General features: G+C 43.0%; 1 protein-coding gene across 5 annotated transcripts in view; it reads right to left on the reverse strand.

Moving 5' to 3' along the window:
- The window catches only part of P4HA2 (prolyl 4-hydroxylase subunit alpha 2), a 71,291-nt gene that overhangs the window by 20,544 nt on the left and 32,739 nt on the right, over positions 1–18,008 (reverse strand). For all 5 annotated transcript variants that reach the window (XM_072990183.2, XM_072990181.2, XM_072990184.2 and 2 more), the window contains 2 exons: positions 16,407–16,606; positions 15,228–15,404 (listed from right to left, as the gene is read on the reverse strand). In XM_072990183.2, coding sequence (XP_072846284.1) covers positions 15,228–15,404; positions 16,407–16,606 — 377 coding nt within the window. The remainder of the gene's footprint in view (positions 1–15,227; positions 15,405–16,406; positions 16,607–18,008) is intronic.

Raw genomic sequence — 18,008 nt, forward strand, 5'->3', positions numbered from 1 at the left:
GAAATTCCCTGTGTACCACAAGGGAGATTGTCCTGAGGTGTTCTTTTCCCTAGTGGAAAGAGCGTTTGTGGATTTCTCAGTGAGGGAAACTGAGAAGATGACCATCATGCGGTCTTTAATCAGTGGTAGCCTGGCTGAGGTTTATGCCGAGATGCCTGAGGAACTGATGAAAGATTTTGCAGAGTTTAAAAAACTGGTCTTTGCCAGACATGGGATAAATGCAGAGCAGCTGAGACAAAGATTCAGGTCCCTCACCAAGAAGCCAGAGCAGACTTTTACCCAAGTGGGGGCCCAACTGGTGAGGCTGCTTGAGAAATGGCTATCGCAGGAAGGGACAGAGACCTATGAGCAGCTTAAAGACTTGATAGCACTGGAACAGTTCTATTCAGTCCTGCATGGGGAATTGAAATTCCAGGTGAGGGAAAGGAAACCGAAATCTGTGGCAGCAGCCGCAGAGATCGCAGATTTTATTTCCCAAATAAGAAAGCCCTTGGGTGAGGGGAAACCTGTAGGTAAACCCAAAGAAACCTACAGCAAGTACTCTCAGGGACCAGGGAAGAGCCAGCAAGGGGGAGGGGCCCATGGTGAAGGGAAGCCCTCAGACATGAAACTAAGACCTCAGATTTTGGAGGGAAAACCAAAACAAGATGAGAGAGAATCAAAATACACCAGAAAATGCTATTTCTGTCAGGGAAAGGGTCATCTAATCTCAGAGTGTGAGAAACTGAAGCAGCTAAAAGGAATGGTGCCTCAGAATTCTAGTGGGACCAAGCCAAAAGCTGTGTTCTGTGTCCAGAAAGAGCAAGACTCAGTGTCACTGAGGGAGCCTGTTGCCATGGCTACTCAGTCTGGAACAGCTACCTCTGCTGATCAGGCTGAGGAAAATGGTCCTCTTGTGGAGGTAAAGCGCTGCTTGCTGATAAAAACAGATTCTCAGTTGTTTGAGACAGCAGGGGTGGACGTAGGAATACTTGACCGTCAGTATAGGGGGCTGCGGGACACTTGTTCCCAGGTAACCCTGTGCCATCCAGATATTATTCCTAGGGAGTTTATAATCCCAAATGAGAGCATGAAGGTGGCAGGGATTGAGGGGCAGGTAATCTCTCTGCCAGTAGCAGAGGTACCTGTCAACTTTCAAGGCTGGAGGGGAGATTGGCGGATAGCGATTTCATCGACTCTGCCAGCAGCCGTGCTCGTGGGAAATGACCTGGCTGAACATGTGAAACGGGTGCTAGTGATTACACGCTCACAAGCCACCACAGGGACAGTTCAGGGGGGTAATGATGAGCCAGAGACGGAAGCAGAGGGGAGTTCAGAAGCTGTGGTGGAAACCTTAACCACAGACAGCAGATTTGGACAGGAGCAAAAGGCAGACGCCACTCTCCAAAAGTGTTTTGAACAGGTGACTGACGCCCAGCTAACACCTGAAACCCCAGTGAGATTTCTGGAGAAAAAGGGGATTTTATATAGAGAAACCCTGAGGAATATCTCAAAAGGGGGAGATGGGATCAGAAGTCAGCTGGTGGTACCTGAAAAGTATCGCCCCATGATCTTACAAAGGGGTCACTCTGACATGTTTGCTGCACACTTAGGAGTGAACAAAACACAGCAGAGAATCACACAGAATTTCTACTGGCCTGACATAGGGAAGCAGATCAGGGAGTTCTGTAAACAATGTGATGTGTGTCAAAGGCAGGGGAATAACCGTGACAGGACCAAAGCAAAGTTGTGCCCTTTGCCTGTGATTGACACTCCGTTCAAATGCATAGGGGTGGATATTGTGGGACCTTTGCCCAAGGCCACAAAGAGGGGGAACAGATTCATTCTAACAATTGTGGACCATGCCACAAGGTATCCTGAAGCCATACCCTTGACTAACATTGAAACTAACACAGTGGCCGATGCTTTGGTGGGGTATATGTCCAGGATGGGATTTGCCTCAGAAATAATCACAGATTTGGGCGCATCGTTCACATCAAAGCTCATGAAACGCTTATGGCAAATCTGTGGAATAAAGCACAAGGAAACCACTGCATATCATCCTGAAAGTAATGGGTTAACTGAGAAGTTCAATGGGACTCTAATGCGCATGATTAGGGCTTACTTGGCAGAGAATCCAAACAATTGGGACCAGAAGCTGCAATCCCTTTTGTTTGCGTATCGATCAGTGCCACAAGCCAGTACCGGGTTCAGTCCGTTTGAACTTTTATTTGGGAGAAGGGTGAAAGGGCCCCTTGATTTGATCAAACAAAATTGGGAGCAGATCACCCAGGATGACCCACAAGACGTTGTGACATACATAGACACCTTGATGAATGACCTAAAGAAAAATCTAGAGCTGGCAGCAGAAAACCTGCAAGCTCAGAAGGTCAGACAGAAAACATGGTATGACCACAAAGCTAGAGAGAGGCACTTTGACCCAGGGGAGGAAGTGCTTTGGCTTAGGCCCTGCAGAGAGAACAAACTGCAGCTCAAATGGGCAGGACCGTATAGGGTCATTTCCAAGATGTCAGACCTGAACTACCTAATAGAGCAGGAGGAGAACCAAGCAAGGAGGGTGGTTCATGTGAATGCCCTAAAACCCTACTACCGAGGGGAACAGAGGGTTCTATTTGCTATAAAAGCAGCTGAGAGTGAGGAAGCTGAATTACCCTTCTGGGAGGGTAGAGGGGAAGTAAAATACAACCCAGAGGAGGTAAAGATCAGTCCTGCACTCACCCAAGACCAGCAGCAAGAACTAAAAATGCTGCTTAGTAAATATCAACAGGTGTTTTCCAACAAGCCGGGGATAGTGAAGGGAGTGATGCATCGGATCCACACAGGGGATGCACCCCCGCAGGCAGTATCCCCATACCGAGTAACGGGACCCTATAGGGACAAGGTGCGGAAGGAGCTGGACGAAATGCTGAGGGAGAACATAATCGTCCCCTCTTCTAGTCCTTGGTCCTCTCCGATAGTCCTTGTGGACAAGCCTGATGGGAGCATTAGGTTTTGTGTCGATTACAGGAAATTAAACCGTGTAACCACTCCTGATGCCTACCCAATGCCCAGGCTAGACAACCTGATTGAAACCATAGGGGGTTGTCGGTTCATCTCATCATTGGACCTGGTAAAGGGATATTGGCAATTAAGAATTGATCCCAGGGATCAAGAAAAGACTGCCTTTTGCAGCCCTTTTGGTCTCTATGAGTTTCGAGTCCTGAGCTTTGGTCTCAGAAATGCACCAGCCACATTCCAAAGGCTGATGGACCAGACCTTGGCAGGGCTCAGTGACTTTACAGTGGCCTACATTGACGACATAGGGATCTTCAGTAATACCTGGGAAGATCACCTGATACACCTGGAGTTAGTGCTGCAGAGGTTAAGTGCAGCAGGGCTAACAGTAAAGGCCAGCAAGTGTCAGCTGGGTAGCCCAGAAATAAAATATTTGGGTCACATGGTAGGGGGAGGAATGATAAAACCCCTGGAGGCCAAAATAGAAGCTGTTCGTGATTGGCCTAGACCCAACACCAAGAAAAAGGTCAAATCATTTCTTGGGTTGGTGGGCTACTACAGAAAGTTCATCCCGAGGTTTAGCGAGATTGCGGCTCCGCTGACCGATCTGACGAGGAAGAAGGCTGATGACCGCATCCCGTGGACCAGCGACTGTGAGGCGGCGTTCCAGAGGTTGAAGGAGGCGTTAATCAACTATCCTGTCCTGCGTGCTCCAGACTTCGACCGGGAGTTCATCATCTACACCGATGCGTCTAACAGCGGGGTAGGAGCAGTTCTGTGCCAGGAGGATGAGAATGGTGACCAGCATCCAGTGTCCTACCTGAGTAGGAAACTTCAAAAAGGTGAGAGACATTTGGCAACCGTGGAGAAGGAGTGTTTGGCCATAGTCTACGCGATCCAGAAGGCCAAGCCTTACATCTGGGGAAGACATTTTATTCTGTGTACTGACCATTCACCATTGCAATGGTTAAAGACAATGAAAACCCACAATAGCAAACTTATGAGGTGGGCTTTAAACCTACAGGACTATGACTTTGAAGTGAAGGTGGTCAGAGGGTCAGTGAACTGTGTTGCTGACGCCTTATCAAGAAGACCTGAAGAATGAAGACGGCGAAAGAACATGGACTATGTGTATATAATGATGACAAAAAGTTAAATGTACCTGGTTTTGAATTTGGTTTGTATGAATAAAGGTAAATTGATGTAATGTATATGTTAAATGTTTAAATGCCTATTTGCTATGGTTTAACTTAGAATGTAAGTATAAGTAAGTATAATATGGTATGTATAACTGTTGTTGTGTATTTTATACAGGTTGTTTTTTGGTGAAAAGCACGTTAGCTTTCCCCCTACAAAACAACTTATAAAGAGGGGAGGTGTTACATACAGCACTGATGTTACCTGTCTGTCATGGGTTTGGAGGGAAAGTTCCATCCTATGGGGAGTGGAAGGCGGGACATCAGGAGGAGGGGCTGTACTGTATAAATAGGAGACACTGAGACACTGAGAGACGCTGGGATGTGACGAAGCAGCAGCTGGGAAGAAGAAGCTGGTGTGGGAGTCTGTGTGTCAGACAGGGTACTACTGTGTGTCAGAGTACCAACCTGATAGGTTCAGGTGTCTGTTGGTTAGCCAGAACTGATAGGTTCAGGGTCTGTGCTTCAAGTTAAGGGTTCTGGGTGAACCAAACTGTATGCTTGTATGAGTGAGAATAAGCCACGTTACTTTATTTTATACACCTGATTGTTTTATGTTCCCTGTGTGTATTTAAATAAACCTTATTCTTTTTATTGTTTAAAGATCCATCCCTGGTCTGTGTGACTTCTTAAAGGGAATGGTTGGTGGCAGCTTAGTGTAACTGTGTGACATATCCCAGTAGGTTTGGGTTTGTCACACCCACCTCACTATATCACATCAAAACCATGTGTTAAAATGTTATAGTATAGGTAGAGTTTATTCTAAACAACAGGAGTGGCCAGACTACTATCTGCCCCAGCCAACCTAGTCAATTATGAGGAATGGTGGGATTTGCATTCCAAAAAATCTGGAAAGTCACTCCTTCCTGCTCCTGCTACACACCATGATAGGGGACAGAGAGTGTTCTCAGCAAAGTTGATCTCATATGAATCTACATATAATAGACTGAAAACTTTTAAACTACAATGCACCCAAGAGAATGAACCTTTTGCTTTTTATGGTACAGAAACTACATTGCAATTTATACTTCACGTAGCGCAAGTACATACAAATAGTGTACTGTGGGTCAGAAGGACTCTTCTGCATTTAATACTGAATGGATGAGGGACGGCTTGTAGAGAAAGGGCCTTTTTGGCAGCTGCCCCCAGACTATGGAATGCCCTCCCGACTGAGATTCATCTGGCGCCGACGCTGATGACATTTCGGCGCCAGGTCAAAACCTTCCTGTTCCAGAAGGCTTTTAATTGAAATAACATCAACTGTGGGTCCTGAAGGCAATTTTAATTGTATTTTAATTATTTTATCTTTTTATTGTATTTAATTGAATTTTAATTGTTGTAAGCCGCCCAGAGACCTTTGGGTAGAGTGGGCGGCATATAAGTTAAATAAATAAATAATAAAATAAATAAAGAAGCGGCTGAAAACACAAGACAAAAATGGTACCCTCCAGAACTCAAATGTTTCTAAGTCATGACTCTTTGTTCATCAGCCGTTTAGCAATGCCTGGCGTTTTTCTCCCTAATGTGCAGCTTTCACCTCTATAACTTTAAGTATTTCCCTGATGCTTCACCGTTACCTCATATATTAAAAAAAACAATTTAAAAAACCTTTTGCTTGGGCATCAAAAAGCATTGGACAAAATTGAAAAAAAGAAGCAGCAGATGTATCTTCCACACATGTTGTTCCAAAGGAATGCTTTCCATGTACTGTATAGTGTTATGTGCATGGTAAAGTACTTGGGAAACCGTGGAGAACTTTTCTCATAAGAATTTGTAATGAGGCATATTGATGGCTTAGGAAAATATTTAAAAAACACTGGCCAGTAGAGATAGTCTAAGACACACTAGCAACAGGTGTAAAGAAAGTCTACAGAACCAAAGATAGTACACAGCTATGTAGAAAACAAACCATAAAATGAGTAATTTAAATGGGTAGGTTCCCTGTTTAAATGGGTATTCCTTTGTACAGTATTTTCTTTCCCAGGAAGGTCTTTTGATATTCCTTTTTCAGGAGGTTTCCTTGAAATTCATTTCTCAAGATTTCTATTTGATACTGCTTCAGGATAAAGCCTTGTTTTATCATATCTTTGCTAAAGGTAGGGAAGCTATGTGTCTCTATGCTTCTTGGATAATGGCTATCTTCCCATGGTTCACTGAAGAACACTATATACTGCTTTTGCTATACATAAGAAATACATTGGCTGTCTTTATATAATTGCTAAATCCTAATATATATGGTTATATATCTGTGAAGATTCACATTTATCCAGGTGTGGTTATCTGGAAGTTGAGTAATGGCAACTGAAGAAGCTGCTTGGATGAGTAGCGAAACATTTCAGCCTAACACGAAAGAAGTCCAGTCGCCATGACTCAACTTCCAGAAATATGGTTATATTTCAAAGTTGCAATGAGGGAGATCTCCACAATTCCAGCATTAGTTTTGAAATGTGTTATTTAACTGATACTTAGGGTTTGGATTAAAACTTGTATCTGTTATATAATACCAGTCAAAGACTGTGTTTTGAATTTTTGAATAATCATAATAATCTTAGAACTGCAGGGATCATCAAGCCCAGGCACAGTGGGGAATAAAATTCCTAAACCACGAGCTATCCAGCAGTTCCTTTATCCAGAAAAAGAACTGTATGTATTTTAAGAGTTAGTGGAGTGTTACACTGAGAAGTGCACAAGACGTTTAGAAAGAAAAGATCCTGTATTTCAGGCATTGCTTTTATCAGTTTAAACAAGCATCCTATACTTGTTTTGTTTCTTTTCGAAATGAGGTAGTGCTTCAGTGGAAAAACATTAAATCACAGAGATATTTTTGTTTCAGTGACATTGTGTTACTGTTTTATAACAGTAAGAATAAAGTTAACACTAGAAGGGTAAGGTAAGAGTAAGATTTTTACAATGGAGCAAATCTTTTGTCATTAAGGTTGATCGCACCAGCTGTACACGATATGTTTCCCCATCAAAGACATACATAACTGGTTGGGAAATATTTTATCACCCATCTGTAAGAGTCACTACATTACTGGCAAAGATGAACTCATCTTGTATTCATCTAGAGATCTACGTATGATGGAAGGAAAAGCTTTTAAAGGGCAATATCTTTCTGTGACGATAACCTTTAGTTTAGCTATAAAGTAGGGATGGGCAAAGTAAGGCCCTCCAGATGTTATTGGGCTCAAGTTCACAGGGTTCCTCACCACTGGCTAGGCTAGACAGAGCTGGTGGACAGGGCAGTCCACTAGTATCTAAAGGGCTACATATTCCCCATTCCTGCTATACAGTGTAGACTGGAATTGCTATAGAGCAGGGGTCTCAAACTCAATTTACCTGGGGGCCGCTGGAGGCAGAGTCTAGGTGAGGCTGGGCCACATCAGATTTTATTAAAAAACCTCACAGAATCGCCTTGCCAAAGGAGAAAAGCCCCCATTGGTACCTGCGAAATTAAACAGAACGGGTGCCCCCCACAGGTGCGTGCGCATGCACACAAACACACACACATAGAGGTCCGGCAACCTTCCTCTGAGGGCCCCCCTCAGAAAAAGGCACACTCAGCAGCAGCTACCCCCACCACAACAGGGGAGCAAACTTTGTGAGGTGAGCCCAGGCAGCCTCCAGAGCCGAGGCAGCTGAAGCAGGATGAAGAGGAGGAGGAGGAGGAGGAAGCACCGCTGGGTGCTGAGGTGGCCGCTGGCCAGGCTGGTCCTGGGGGTGCCAAGAGAGAAAGAGAGACAAAGAGCCTCTTCCCTGGAAGAAGCAGAGGTGGCGGCAGATGCTGTTGGCGGTGCTGTTGGAGGTGCTCTTCGAGGATGGGCCGGGAGCAAGCTCCGCTCTCTGGCATCGCTCAGCGGTGGCTCAGGCGCTCGGGGAAAAGGGCCGGCAGCGCGCCTCGCTTGCCAGCTCTCCCCCAAGACAGCGCCTGTTGCACCCTCCATCCGGAATTGTCTGCCAGCTGGCAAGCTGCAGTTCCAGATGGAGGGTGCAAGGGGCGCCGTCTTCGGAGACAGCCAGCGAACGAGGTGAGGCTTTTTTTTGACTCTTGACAGCAGGGGGGGCAGGCAAGGCGGGGGCCACAAAATATCATCCGGCGGGCCGCAAATGGCCCCCGGGCTGCATGTTTGAGACCCCTGCTATAGAGATAACTGCTCACCATCAACTAAAAGAATAACAGGCCACAAAGATAGGTCACCAAAATTCAAAATCTGCTGTTGGCTGAATTCTACAGAGCCCATGGTAATGCACATGTTGTTTCTCCCAGGGCTTAGGATCATCCCTGGGCTCCCACATGCTTCCCCACAACCTTAAAAACCATACTTGAATGGTGACCACCTTAGCTGTGACTTAAGTTAAATATCTTAAATTTGGAAACTTTCATGTCAGGATGTGTGATCAAGGAATATGAGTCAGTTTAAAACCCTTGGGGAAAAACACTGCGCCAGTGTCATAACTGCTGAGCCATTTCCAAACTGAACACAGGAGACTTTCACTTATCACTAATTAATATATGGAGATATGCAGCATATTTTAATGTTTGCCTTGTTTAGAGCAATTGAAATTCACAGATAGGAACCATATGGTGTGACAACGGCAGACAGAATGTGACATCTAGAACTGTAACGCAGTATAATACTGCAAGCAATATTTTATTGTACAATTAACATTCAGTGGACTGAGTTTTCGGCTGTGATTTATGGAACAAGAGCCTGCAACAGAATACAAATGAGTCAGACTTCTGGCATTTGACTGTGCCAAAAGCTATGCACCAAGAGAAGAAAATTAACAGGAGGATTAAGAAGAAAACGGGATAAAATGGAGGAAAACATTTTCAAACACAGAAGAAAACTTATAGGTGAAGCATATCACTCAGTGTAGATTCTAATGGGAACAGTACATCTTAGCTAAATGTTTTAACTTAACTAGGCATATGTGGCAACATTATAAGTGCTTGTGTCAGCAACAGGTTTTACTGGTGGGTCATCTGAACTTAAGACTAGTGGGCCAGGGCTCCAACAGCAGTACCCAAGATAGACTGCTAACAAGTCTGATGTTCCTAGGTTGAACCTGACCCACTCACTGCCCCCTTATATATTGTTTAGCTATTTAGCAATTGGGGGAAAGATGCTGTTTAACAGTGGTCAGATTTGGCTGGTGATCAGCCAGCTGTTGCATCTGATGATAATATGGTAGACTTTAGTAATAGTTTGAAAATCATCCTCTGTTTTACTAGTCAAGTTGACTGAATACTTCTACTGGGGAACAGTTCTTCCAAAAGGCTCTCATGGGTGGAGAGGCAGCCATACCATCCCTTCCCAGGCAAAGACAGAAGTACAGATCATTCCTAGGGCTTGTGGAAGAGGTGGGGACACCTGCAGCCGTGAGCTATCTGCAGCTCCTGAACTCAACAGATGTGGCCCCTGGAGGTCTCCTGATGCACCACCTGCCAACACAGGCTCCCTGCCTGTGAAAGCAAATAACCACAAAGCTGTATATTTTTAGAAAAGAAGAATGCAATACTGCAAGGATCTTTTTTTATTGATTTCTATGTTTTACTGACTAGAGCAAGATTTCTTCGTCAGAATTAAACACAGCGCAAAACTGAAGCTACTTGTTTTGGTTTTGAATCCTGATTTATCGGCAGCATGATTTATATAAATCAAGATAGATCACCGAGGTAGGTTGCAATTGATGTCATGAAGTAAAATAGCTCCTCTTTGAAAGGTTCAGAAAGGCCATAACCTTTCAGTGGAAGAGAACATGTTTTTATAGAAAAGAAACTTGAGTCCTAGGTTCAATTCCTTCAATTTTCAGTTAATGAGTCATTAGCAGCAGATGATGTGAAAGGGTTTGGTCAGATATTCTGGAAAGCTGGTGCCCACAACAGTAGATGGCAGTGGGTGGGGCGAACTAGTGATCTTACTCAATGGTCTCTGTAGGTCATAAAACTAAATTATGGCTTAGTGTTATGTGAATGGTACTTGAGACTGGTACGCTGCTCTTCCTTTGGAATGGCCACAATAAGATTTTAAACTTTCACTTCTTTCCTTAACTAATTGCAGTTTATCATTATGAAGAAGGAGGGGGCAGCAGACCGAAGCCTGCATACCTAGTATTGTGAGTAGAGTGTGCCATTCTCTCATACTTAAAGAGGACTTCAGGGAAACCCTGGTAGGTTAACCTGAAGAAAAATAAGTTATTCTAGGGATCCAGATTCCAGGTGTGAGAGGTGTGAACTAACAATGTCCCCTGCCTGAAAGAACACTTTCTCACTAAGTACACTAGTTGGTGGGCAGGACAGCAGTTCCACTGCCACCTTGGCAGGACAAACGCCTTCTCAGCCCAGCAAGATAAGAGATTGTGTCCTTCGGCTTGCACAGCTCTCCCTCTGCTATGTCCTTCATCTGGGGGGGGGGGAGGTGTCTCTAAAAGACAGCTCCCTGCCATGTATGTCAAGAAAGTGTCTTAGAAAGCTTGTCCTGTTGTTGGAGGGGTGGTACTGCTGTTTGGTGCTATGCTTATCTGTGTGACCCACACAGTGCTAGTCAGACATTATTCACTAGCTGCTGCTTCTGCTGCATATGATGAAGAGTTGGCTGGCATTTGCCCCTCCCCTTTGCTGCTTCATATTCATTGCCCGTTGTTTAATTCAGGGGTCCAAGAGGAGGCCAACCTGTAGTAGAGCAGGTCCTTTACTTTGCTGGCCAGAACTAACATTTCAGGTGAGAAAAAAAAATGTTTTTCTCCCTCTATGGAATCCCCTATCCACCAAGATCAGTGGTTCCCAACCTTGGGTGACCCAGGTGTTCTTGAACTGCAATTCACACAAGCCTTCACCACCAGCTGTGCTGGCTAGGATTTCTGGGAGCTGTAGTCCAAGAACACTCAGTTGAGATCCATCGAGCTAGACTCTTCCTTCATTATTTTCTCCATCATGCCAAGTAAGCCTTGAAACATTGGGATCACTTGGCTAAGGATGGCTGTCTTTCTACTAAGAACCTTTGATGCACTCTCAAAGCTTTGGAGGACACAGACCACTTGACCCATAATTTCCCACTTTTCTTTATCAAGAGCAGTGGCGGTGAACCTTTTAGGGCTCACATGCCCAGACTGGGGGAAAAACAACAACCAGCAGGCAGCGGGGAATCCACTGTGAAGTGCCAGCAGAAGGGGGAATCCCGGGCACGGAGGGGCCTTGAGACCCCACTCTGGATCTGCCGCCAGTGCCAGCTGCTCCAGATCCACCTGCCGAAGTGCCAGCATCACGGCTGCAGCCACCTTCTCAGGTTTGGCTGTGGAGGGGGGAGTAGCAATCCGGCAACTTATGGCTTGTATGCCCACAGAAAGGGCTCTGTGTGCCAGCTGTGGCACGCGTGCCATAGGTTCGCAATCACTGGCCTAGAGGAACAGCCACACCAATGGAAGTCTCCAGTGCCAAATCACGGTGTCTTCTTTGCTACTCCAGCACCCTTTCTAACAGGTAGAAAGTGGAGTTCCACATCCTGAATTACGTGGCAGTGGCAATTCCAATTTTAATCACCTCTGTTGTAACAGCTCACTGTCCCAGACGTTGCAATGAAAATGCCCTGCAACATCTCTGGCCCACTCAATTATATTAAGTATGCATGTGCCTTCCATACCCTGTAAAGGCCGTACACTGCACCCTTTCATCTTCCCACGTTTGCCCCATCATCTGTGACAAACAAAACTTTGCCTTTCTGTAGCTAGACTCCACTGCTGCAGGATGTCCCACAGAACAGTCTTGAACGTTGTGAGCTTTGTGGCTGTCCTTCATCACAGCCACATTCAATAGGGCCCACCTGCACCCTGCCCTTGCTTGTTGCCCTGTCCCCGATGCCTCCTGGCATTATTCACTGAATTCCATAATTTCATATCTGAATGCACACAGCATGTCCTATGATTAATCTAAAGTATGGTGTAGGAAAATTACTCAGTTTCAAAATGTGGTATATGAAGTTGGCTTACTTCCCTAAACCATATTTAAGAATAATCACACTTTACTGGGAGCCTGTTAGGAGTCACAGTGATCTATGGTTAACTGGAAATGGAATCTTCTGATCTCATCAACGCTGCAGAGGAATAGAAAGGGAGGGAATGCTTCATATGTTCAAAGGAATTCAGTTTTTGTTTCAAATTAGAGTGACTCAAGTACTGTACTCAAGGAAAGACAAAACAAACAAGCACTATGACTGTAACTGTTGTAACTATGGTAGAGAAAGGGGAGAAATGTCAAGAAGAAGAAAAGGAAGTTGTTCATTATAAAAGAGCCTTTTGAATTGTGGTGTTGGAGGAGGCTCCTGAGAATCCCCTGGACTGCAAGGAGAACAAACCTATCAATTCTAAAGGAAATCAACCCTGAGCGCTCACTGGAAGGACAGATCCTGAAGCTGAGGCTCCAATACTTTGGCCATCTCATGAGAAGAGAAGACTCCTTGGAAAAGATCCTGATGTTGGGAAAGTGTGAAGGCAAGAGGAGAAGGGGACAACAGAGGATGAGATGGTTGGACAGTGTAAACGAAGTGACCAGAATGAATTTGACCGAACTCTGGGAGGCAGTGGAAAATAGGACGGCCTGGCATGCTCTGGTCCATGGGGTCACAAAGAGTTGGAAACAACTAAACGACTAGATGACGAATGTATATATCTTTCATTTTAGTTTTTCATTAGGTTGCACACATTGTAATGAATAAAACATCCAAGCACACATCATTAGTCCAGGGCAGTCATTCTATATTGTGTCGCTTAGCAATGATGGACCTCACTAAGACAGAACAGGCACTCTGAATGGTTGTCAGTCAGAGTGATCTTCCCTCTGCATTCAGCACATTATTTTTAAAATACGGCCATAGAGGCCAAATTTAACTTATATGCAGAACACATCATGTGAAAGGCTGGACTGGAGGAATCCCAAACCGGAATTAAGACTACCGGAAGAAATAATAACCTCAGATATGCAAATAATACCACTCCGATAGCAGAAAGTGAGGAGGAATTAAAGAACCTCTTAATAAGGCTGAAAGAGGAGAGCGTCAAAAATGGTCTGAAGCTCGACATAAAAAAACCGAAGATCATGACCACTGGTCCCATCACCTCCTGGCAAACAGAAGGGGAAGATATGGAGGCAGTAACAGATTTTGCTTTCTTGGGCTCCATGATCACTGCAGATGGTGCTGGGAGGCAGTGGAAGGCAGGAGGGCCTGGCATGCTCTGGTCCATGGGGTCATATTTTAATTGTTTATTTTGTACGCCGCCCAGAGTAGTTGAACGACTAGATGGGTGGGATATAAATATAATAAATAAATATGAAGAGTCGGACAGAAAAGAAGAAATGGAGGAAAGGAGGGTCATGTATAGTAGGGAAAAAAAGAAAAAGGGTAAAAAGATAAATGAAACATTCAGTGATGTTCCCAGTGAAATTGCTCTTGCAATGGACTAAAAAGCAACTGACAAGACTGAGCTAAGGTGAGCTTGGCCATGTGCGGTTGGGAGGTGGTGTGGGGTTTCCCATTTAAGGTGCTCAGCTCTGGAATGATACAAATGATCACCTGCAAGGTGCCCACATGGTCGCAGAGACCATGAAGAAGAATTTAGGACAACGGGTCTAATAGACAGTGGATGATACTGATTATCTGGGTTCATTTTGTCCAGGATATGGGACTAAAATGCTTTGCTTGCCTTGGTAGACCAACACCAGGGACTGGGTAAATGGAGCACTATCTCATTAGTTCTTCTTGACCTTTCAGTACTATAGTTAACCTGTTAGATATTGGGATGCAATAGTTCCAATTCATCCTGTCAGGACATACACAAACACTATGTTTTGGGAACATTGTTCAACACCACGGCCTTGGGCTTGTAGCATCCCTCAGAGCAGTACCTAATGGTTGTTGTGAGGTTTTCGGGTTCTTTGGCCGTGTTCTGAAGGTTAAGAAGAACAACCTTCAGAACATCGCCAAAGAGCCCGAAAAACCCACAACAACCATAATCAAAAATGGCTAATTTATCAATTTGTATACATCAGAAGCAATACCCTTGATGAATATGAATCAATTAATTTTTTGGTATTTTTGATTTGTTTCCCTCAACCCAGATGCTAAAGGGCACTTTTCTAGGGGACCTACCTTGTGGGTGTATAATGCATATGTCTAAAACCCAATCTTTACCAGTCTTGGAGGGATGGTAGATGAGAGTCAGTAGAAGCTTCTCTGCAATTTTGGTGTCTCCAGTGTATTTGGGGATCCCATTTTATAGGGTTTTAAATTCAAGATGAATCAATGAATCAGTTTGTTGATTTGTTAGAAAAAATGCATAAATGTGTGTTTTGTTGATCTCATAAAATTATAAATTACAACAAATTGTTTTTACCAATTTGTGCCCATCTCTAGTGATTTCACCTCTTTTTATTATTTCAAAGCATTTGTAAGCTACCTTGAACACTATGTTTTCATGGAAAGGCGAGGTATAAATGGAATAAATGAATGAAGAAACGGACAAATGAATCAATAAACATAAGTCCATGCATAGCAAACTAAGACAATTTTTCATTATAACTAATAAAATTATGCCCAAAACAGAACAGCCAATGTGGCATAGTGGCTAAGTGTGTTTGAGTATGATATAAGAGACATGGGTTCAAATCCCTACTTTCCCATGAACAGTCTCTATAGCTGACATACCTCACAGCAACTAAAATCTTGTTAACTGATGATTTAGTAACAGGATTTTGGCCAGTGTTGTTCAATATAAAAGAGCGGGGCAGTAGAGCTGCATATGCTGCCTTGGGCTGACTGTTATAATTACATGTCAAACTCTGGCTTCACAACTTGTGACCTTCCAGATGTTGCTGAACTGCAACTCCCATCAGCTCTGGACAACCTATAGTCAAGGGTGACGGATTTTGGAAGGTGTAGTCCAGAAACTCTGGAAGGTAGCAAGTAGCCCAATCCTAAGTTGATCATTTATATTAACTAATACAAATGATGAAACCGTTGACTGAAGGGAAAGAACACTTACTTTAGGTTTAGCCAGCTCCTTAATCTTCTCTATTTCTTCATCAGATAAGACATCGTAGTATCTGACTATGTGAGGGCTATCCCATTCATCTTCTTCTTTAAACGGTGCTATAAGTAGGTGGGGATTTCGGTTTCCATTATGATACCTACAAAACAGCCTCTTCTGTCTCCGGGGTGTCTGCCAACAAATCCAAATAGTTTAAATTTATTTATTTATTTATTTATTCATTCAATTTATATGCCGCCCAAACTACCCAGAGGTCTCTGGGCGGCTTACAATAATTAAAATTCAATACAGCAAAAGATAAAATAATTAAAATACAATTAAAATACAATTAAAATTGCCATCAGACCCACAGCTAATATTATTTCAATTAATGTGGAATGTGGAATTTTATCTTAAGAGAATATATGCAAGACCATTCATGTAACTCTATGGAAGAGATGGAATAGCATCTGTGACAAAGATACATTTAATTGACAGGAAGATAATGTTCATTAAGCAGAGGTGGATTTAAAGGTGATTGGAAAATTGTACCAAGAGAGCACTCACTGGTCAAAATCCTCCTGCTTAGCATAGTGATAAGAGCCACTGATTTAAGTGGGCCTATTCTAACTGCAACCTATTATGCTAAAGTAGCCCTTTAACAGTTTGACTGTTACAAATGTAACAATTTTACCATCATCATATGTACACAAAGGTTGTTTTAAAAATTAAACATTAATGTGCATCTTTTTAAAATCTGAAGAATGGGTGGAAGGAATTATTCTGAAATTTGCTAATAAAACAAATTTGCGAGGGATAGCTCTAATGCATCACTATGCAGGAATACTGTTCAAAATGGCCTCTGCCGAAACCAACAATAGCAGAATGGCTAATTAAGGCACTTGAGCTTATAATAACAGATAAGTTATTAGGCAAAGGGAAATGTTTGGAAACGGAAACAACACTTTTAGATATGGAGAGGAGAAAAGATTGAACTGTTTTGCTTGGTCATAATTTATTGATGAAGAACAATGTCACTAAAAAAAGCACCTTATGATATCCAGTACATCTGAAACTGCCTGTCTACCTTTTCACATCAGAAGTGATTAAGTGCCAACCCATTTGCAGATTGCATTCCCAGAGGAACTACTGTCAGATGATCCAGATGATTTTGATGCTGTGATTCCTTCTCACCATTTTCACACCTTCTCCTCTGCACAGGGCCTCATAGATGTCACGCTCTGGCAGATAGTCCTGTGGCCTGTCATAAATCCCACCAGATGTTTTTGGCTCTGTTGAATCTGAAGTCTCATTCAAGGACTGCACTTCTTTCTCACTTTCCAACAGCTTCTCAAAATACCGCATGTTGTTGCCTGCTCTCTCGTGACTGGGATCTTAGTTAAGAAAGAAAATGTGTGTGAGAAAAATATAAGCTGCAGGATCCTATGAATACAGGCAGAGGAAACAGGCAGAGGAAACCTTCAAGCCAATTAACAGTGCTATAATGTTTGTGGCTGATCTAACCCAGATCAAGCACTTGGCCTCTGAACACAAAAACTGATAGACTGATTTGTCCTTTTCTTTCCCTAGCTCTGCTAGTTTTTAAAAATACAGAATCATAGTTTTCTGGAATCAACTGCAGTTTCGATCTTGAGTCTGTCTGAAACAAACCAAAAATAAAAATGGGAAAAACGTTGATGAACTGTTTCACTATGATAATCGACATCAATCTGTATTCATTATAGAGAGTGTATCTTTGCTTTAAAGGATGCTTCCAGGATATTGTGACATTACTTCTAGAAAACACTTTAGAATTGGGCTAACTAGATTTATTTAAAATTATTTCTGTCAACAGTCCTATAATCTGATTTTTCCATATTTCAACTTAAAATCAGTATGTTATCATTGCAATCAATGTCAGATTTCCGGATGTAGCAACAAGGGGGGGGGATGTTGGCTTTTGTGACACCAAACATAGAAAAGGAAAGGAGCTGTACAAAGTAATGCATTCAGCACAGAAATATACAATAAAAGCTTGGATAACCTCAGTTAATGATGTGCATTTCTGGAAATGTACAACACTTAGTACCAACATTTATCATATGTGGTGGCAGTATCAAGACACAAAGACATACTAGCCTTAAACATCAATCTTTATATCTCAAATTCCTGAACATATAACCAATCTGAATCCTTTACAGTTTGATTTAATGTGACATAAATCAATTTACCAATATTTAAAATATTATAAGTATTGGTTATATTAACTGCACTGAGAACAGTTTGTGCAAAAAAAACTTTTTTAAAGACTTTAATATTACAATAAGAGAATGGGTTGTTGAAATGTCTATAAATGACCAATTTAACTGGGAATGTTTAAAGGAGAGGAGTTGGCTAAGTAGACAATCATTATCTTCATCATCTTAGAACTGCAGAGCTGGAAGGGACCCTATGGATCAAGTCTAGTTCCCTAGAGTCAGGAAGGCAAAATGGGGAATCAAACTCCCAACATCTGGTTCCACAGTTAGATACCTAACTGAGCTATCCAGCGGGTGCTTTTCTTATGCACTGGATTAAGAGTTCAGAAACATTTTTTTTTTTTACAATTCCCAGAATGCAAAATGACATAATGCTTGGGTCACATAGATCTCCCTATTCCACCCAATTTTCTGTGCTGCTTCAAAGATGCAGGGAACTGGGACAGGGTTCAGTCAAACCGTGTTTGTAGAATGCAAAAACCAGAACACAATGCTCATATGGTTTCTCCACAAAAATAAGAGTACTGGAGCTGCAGGC

This window comes from Pogona vitticeps, chromosome 2 (assembly GCF_051106095.1).
Source record: "Pogona vitticeps strain Pit_001003342236 chromosome 2, PviZW2.1, whole genome shotgun sequence".
NCBI classification, from domain to species: Eukaryota; Metazoa; Chordata; class Lepidosauria; order Squamata; family Agamidae; genus Pogona; species Pogona vitticeps.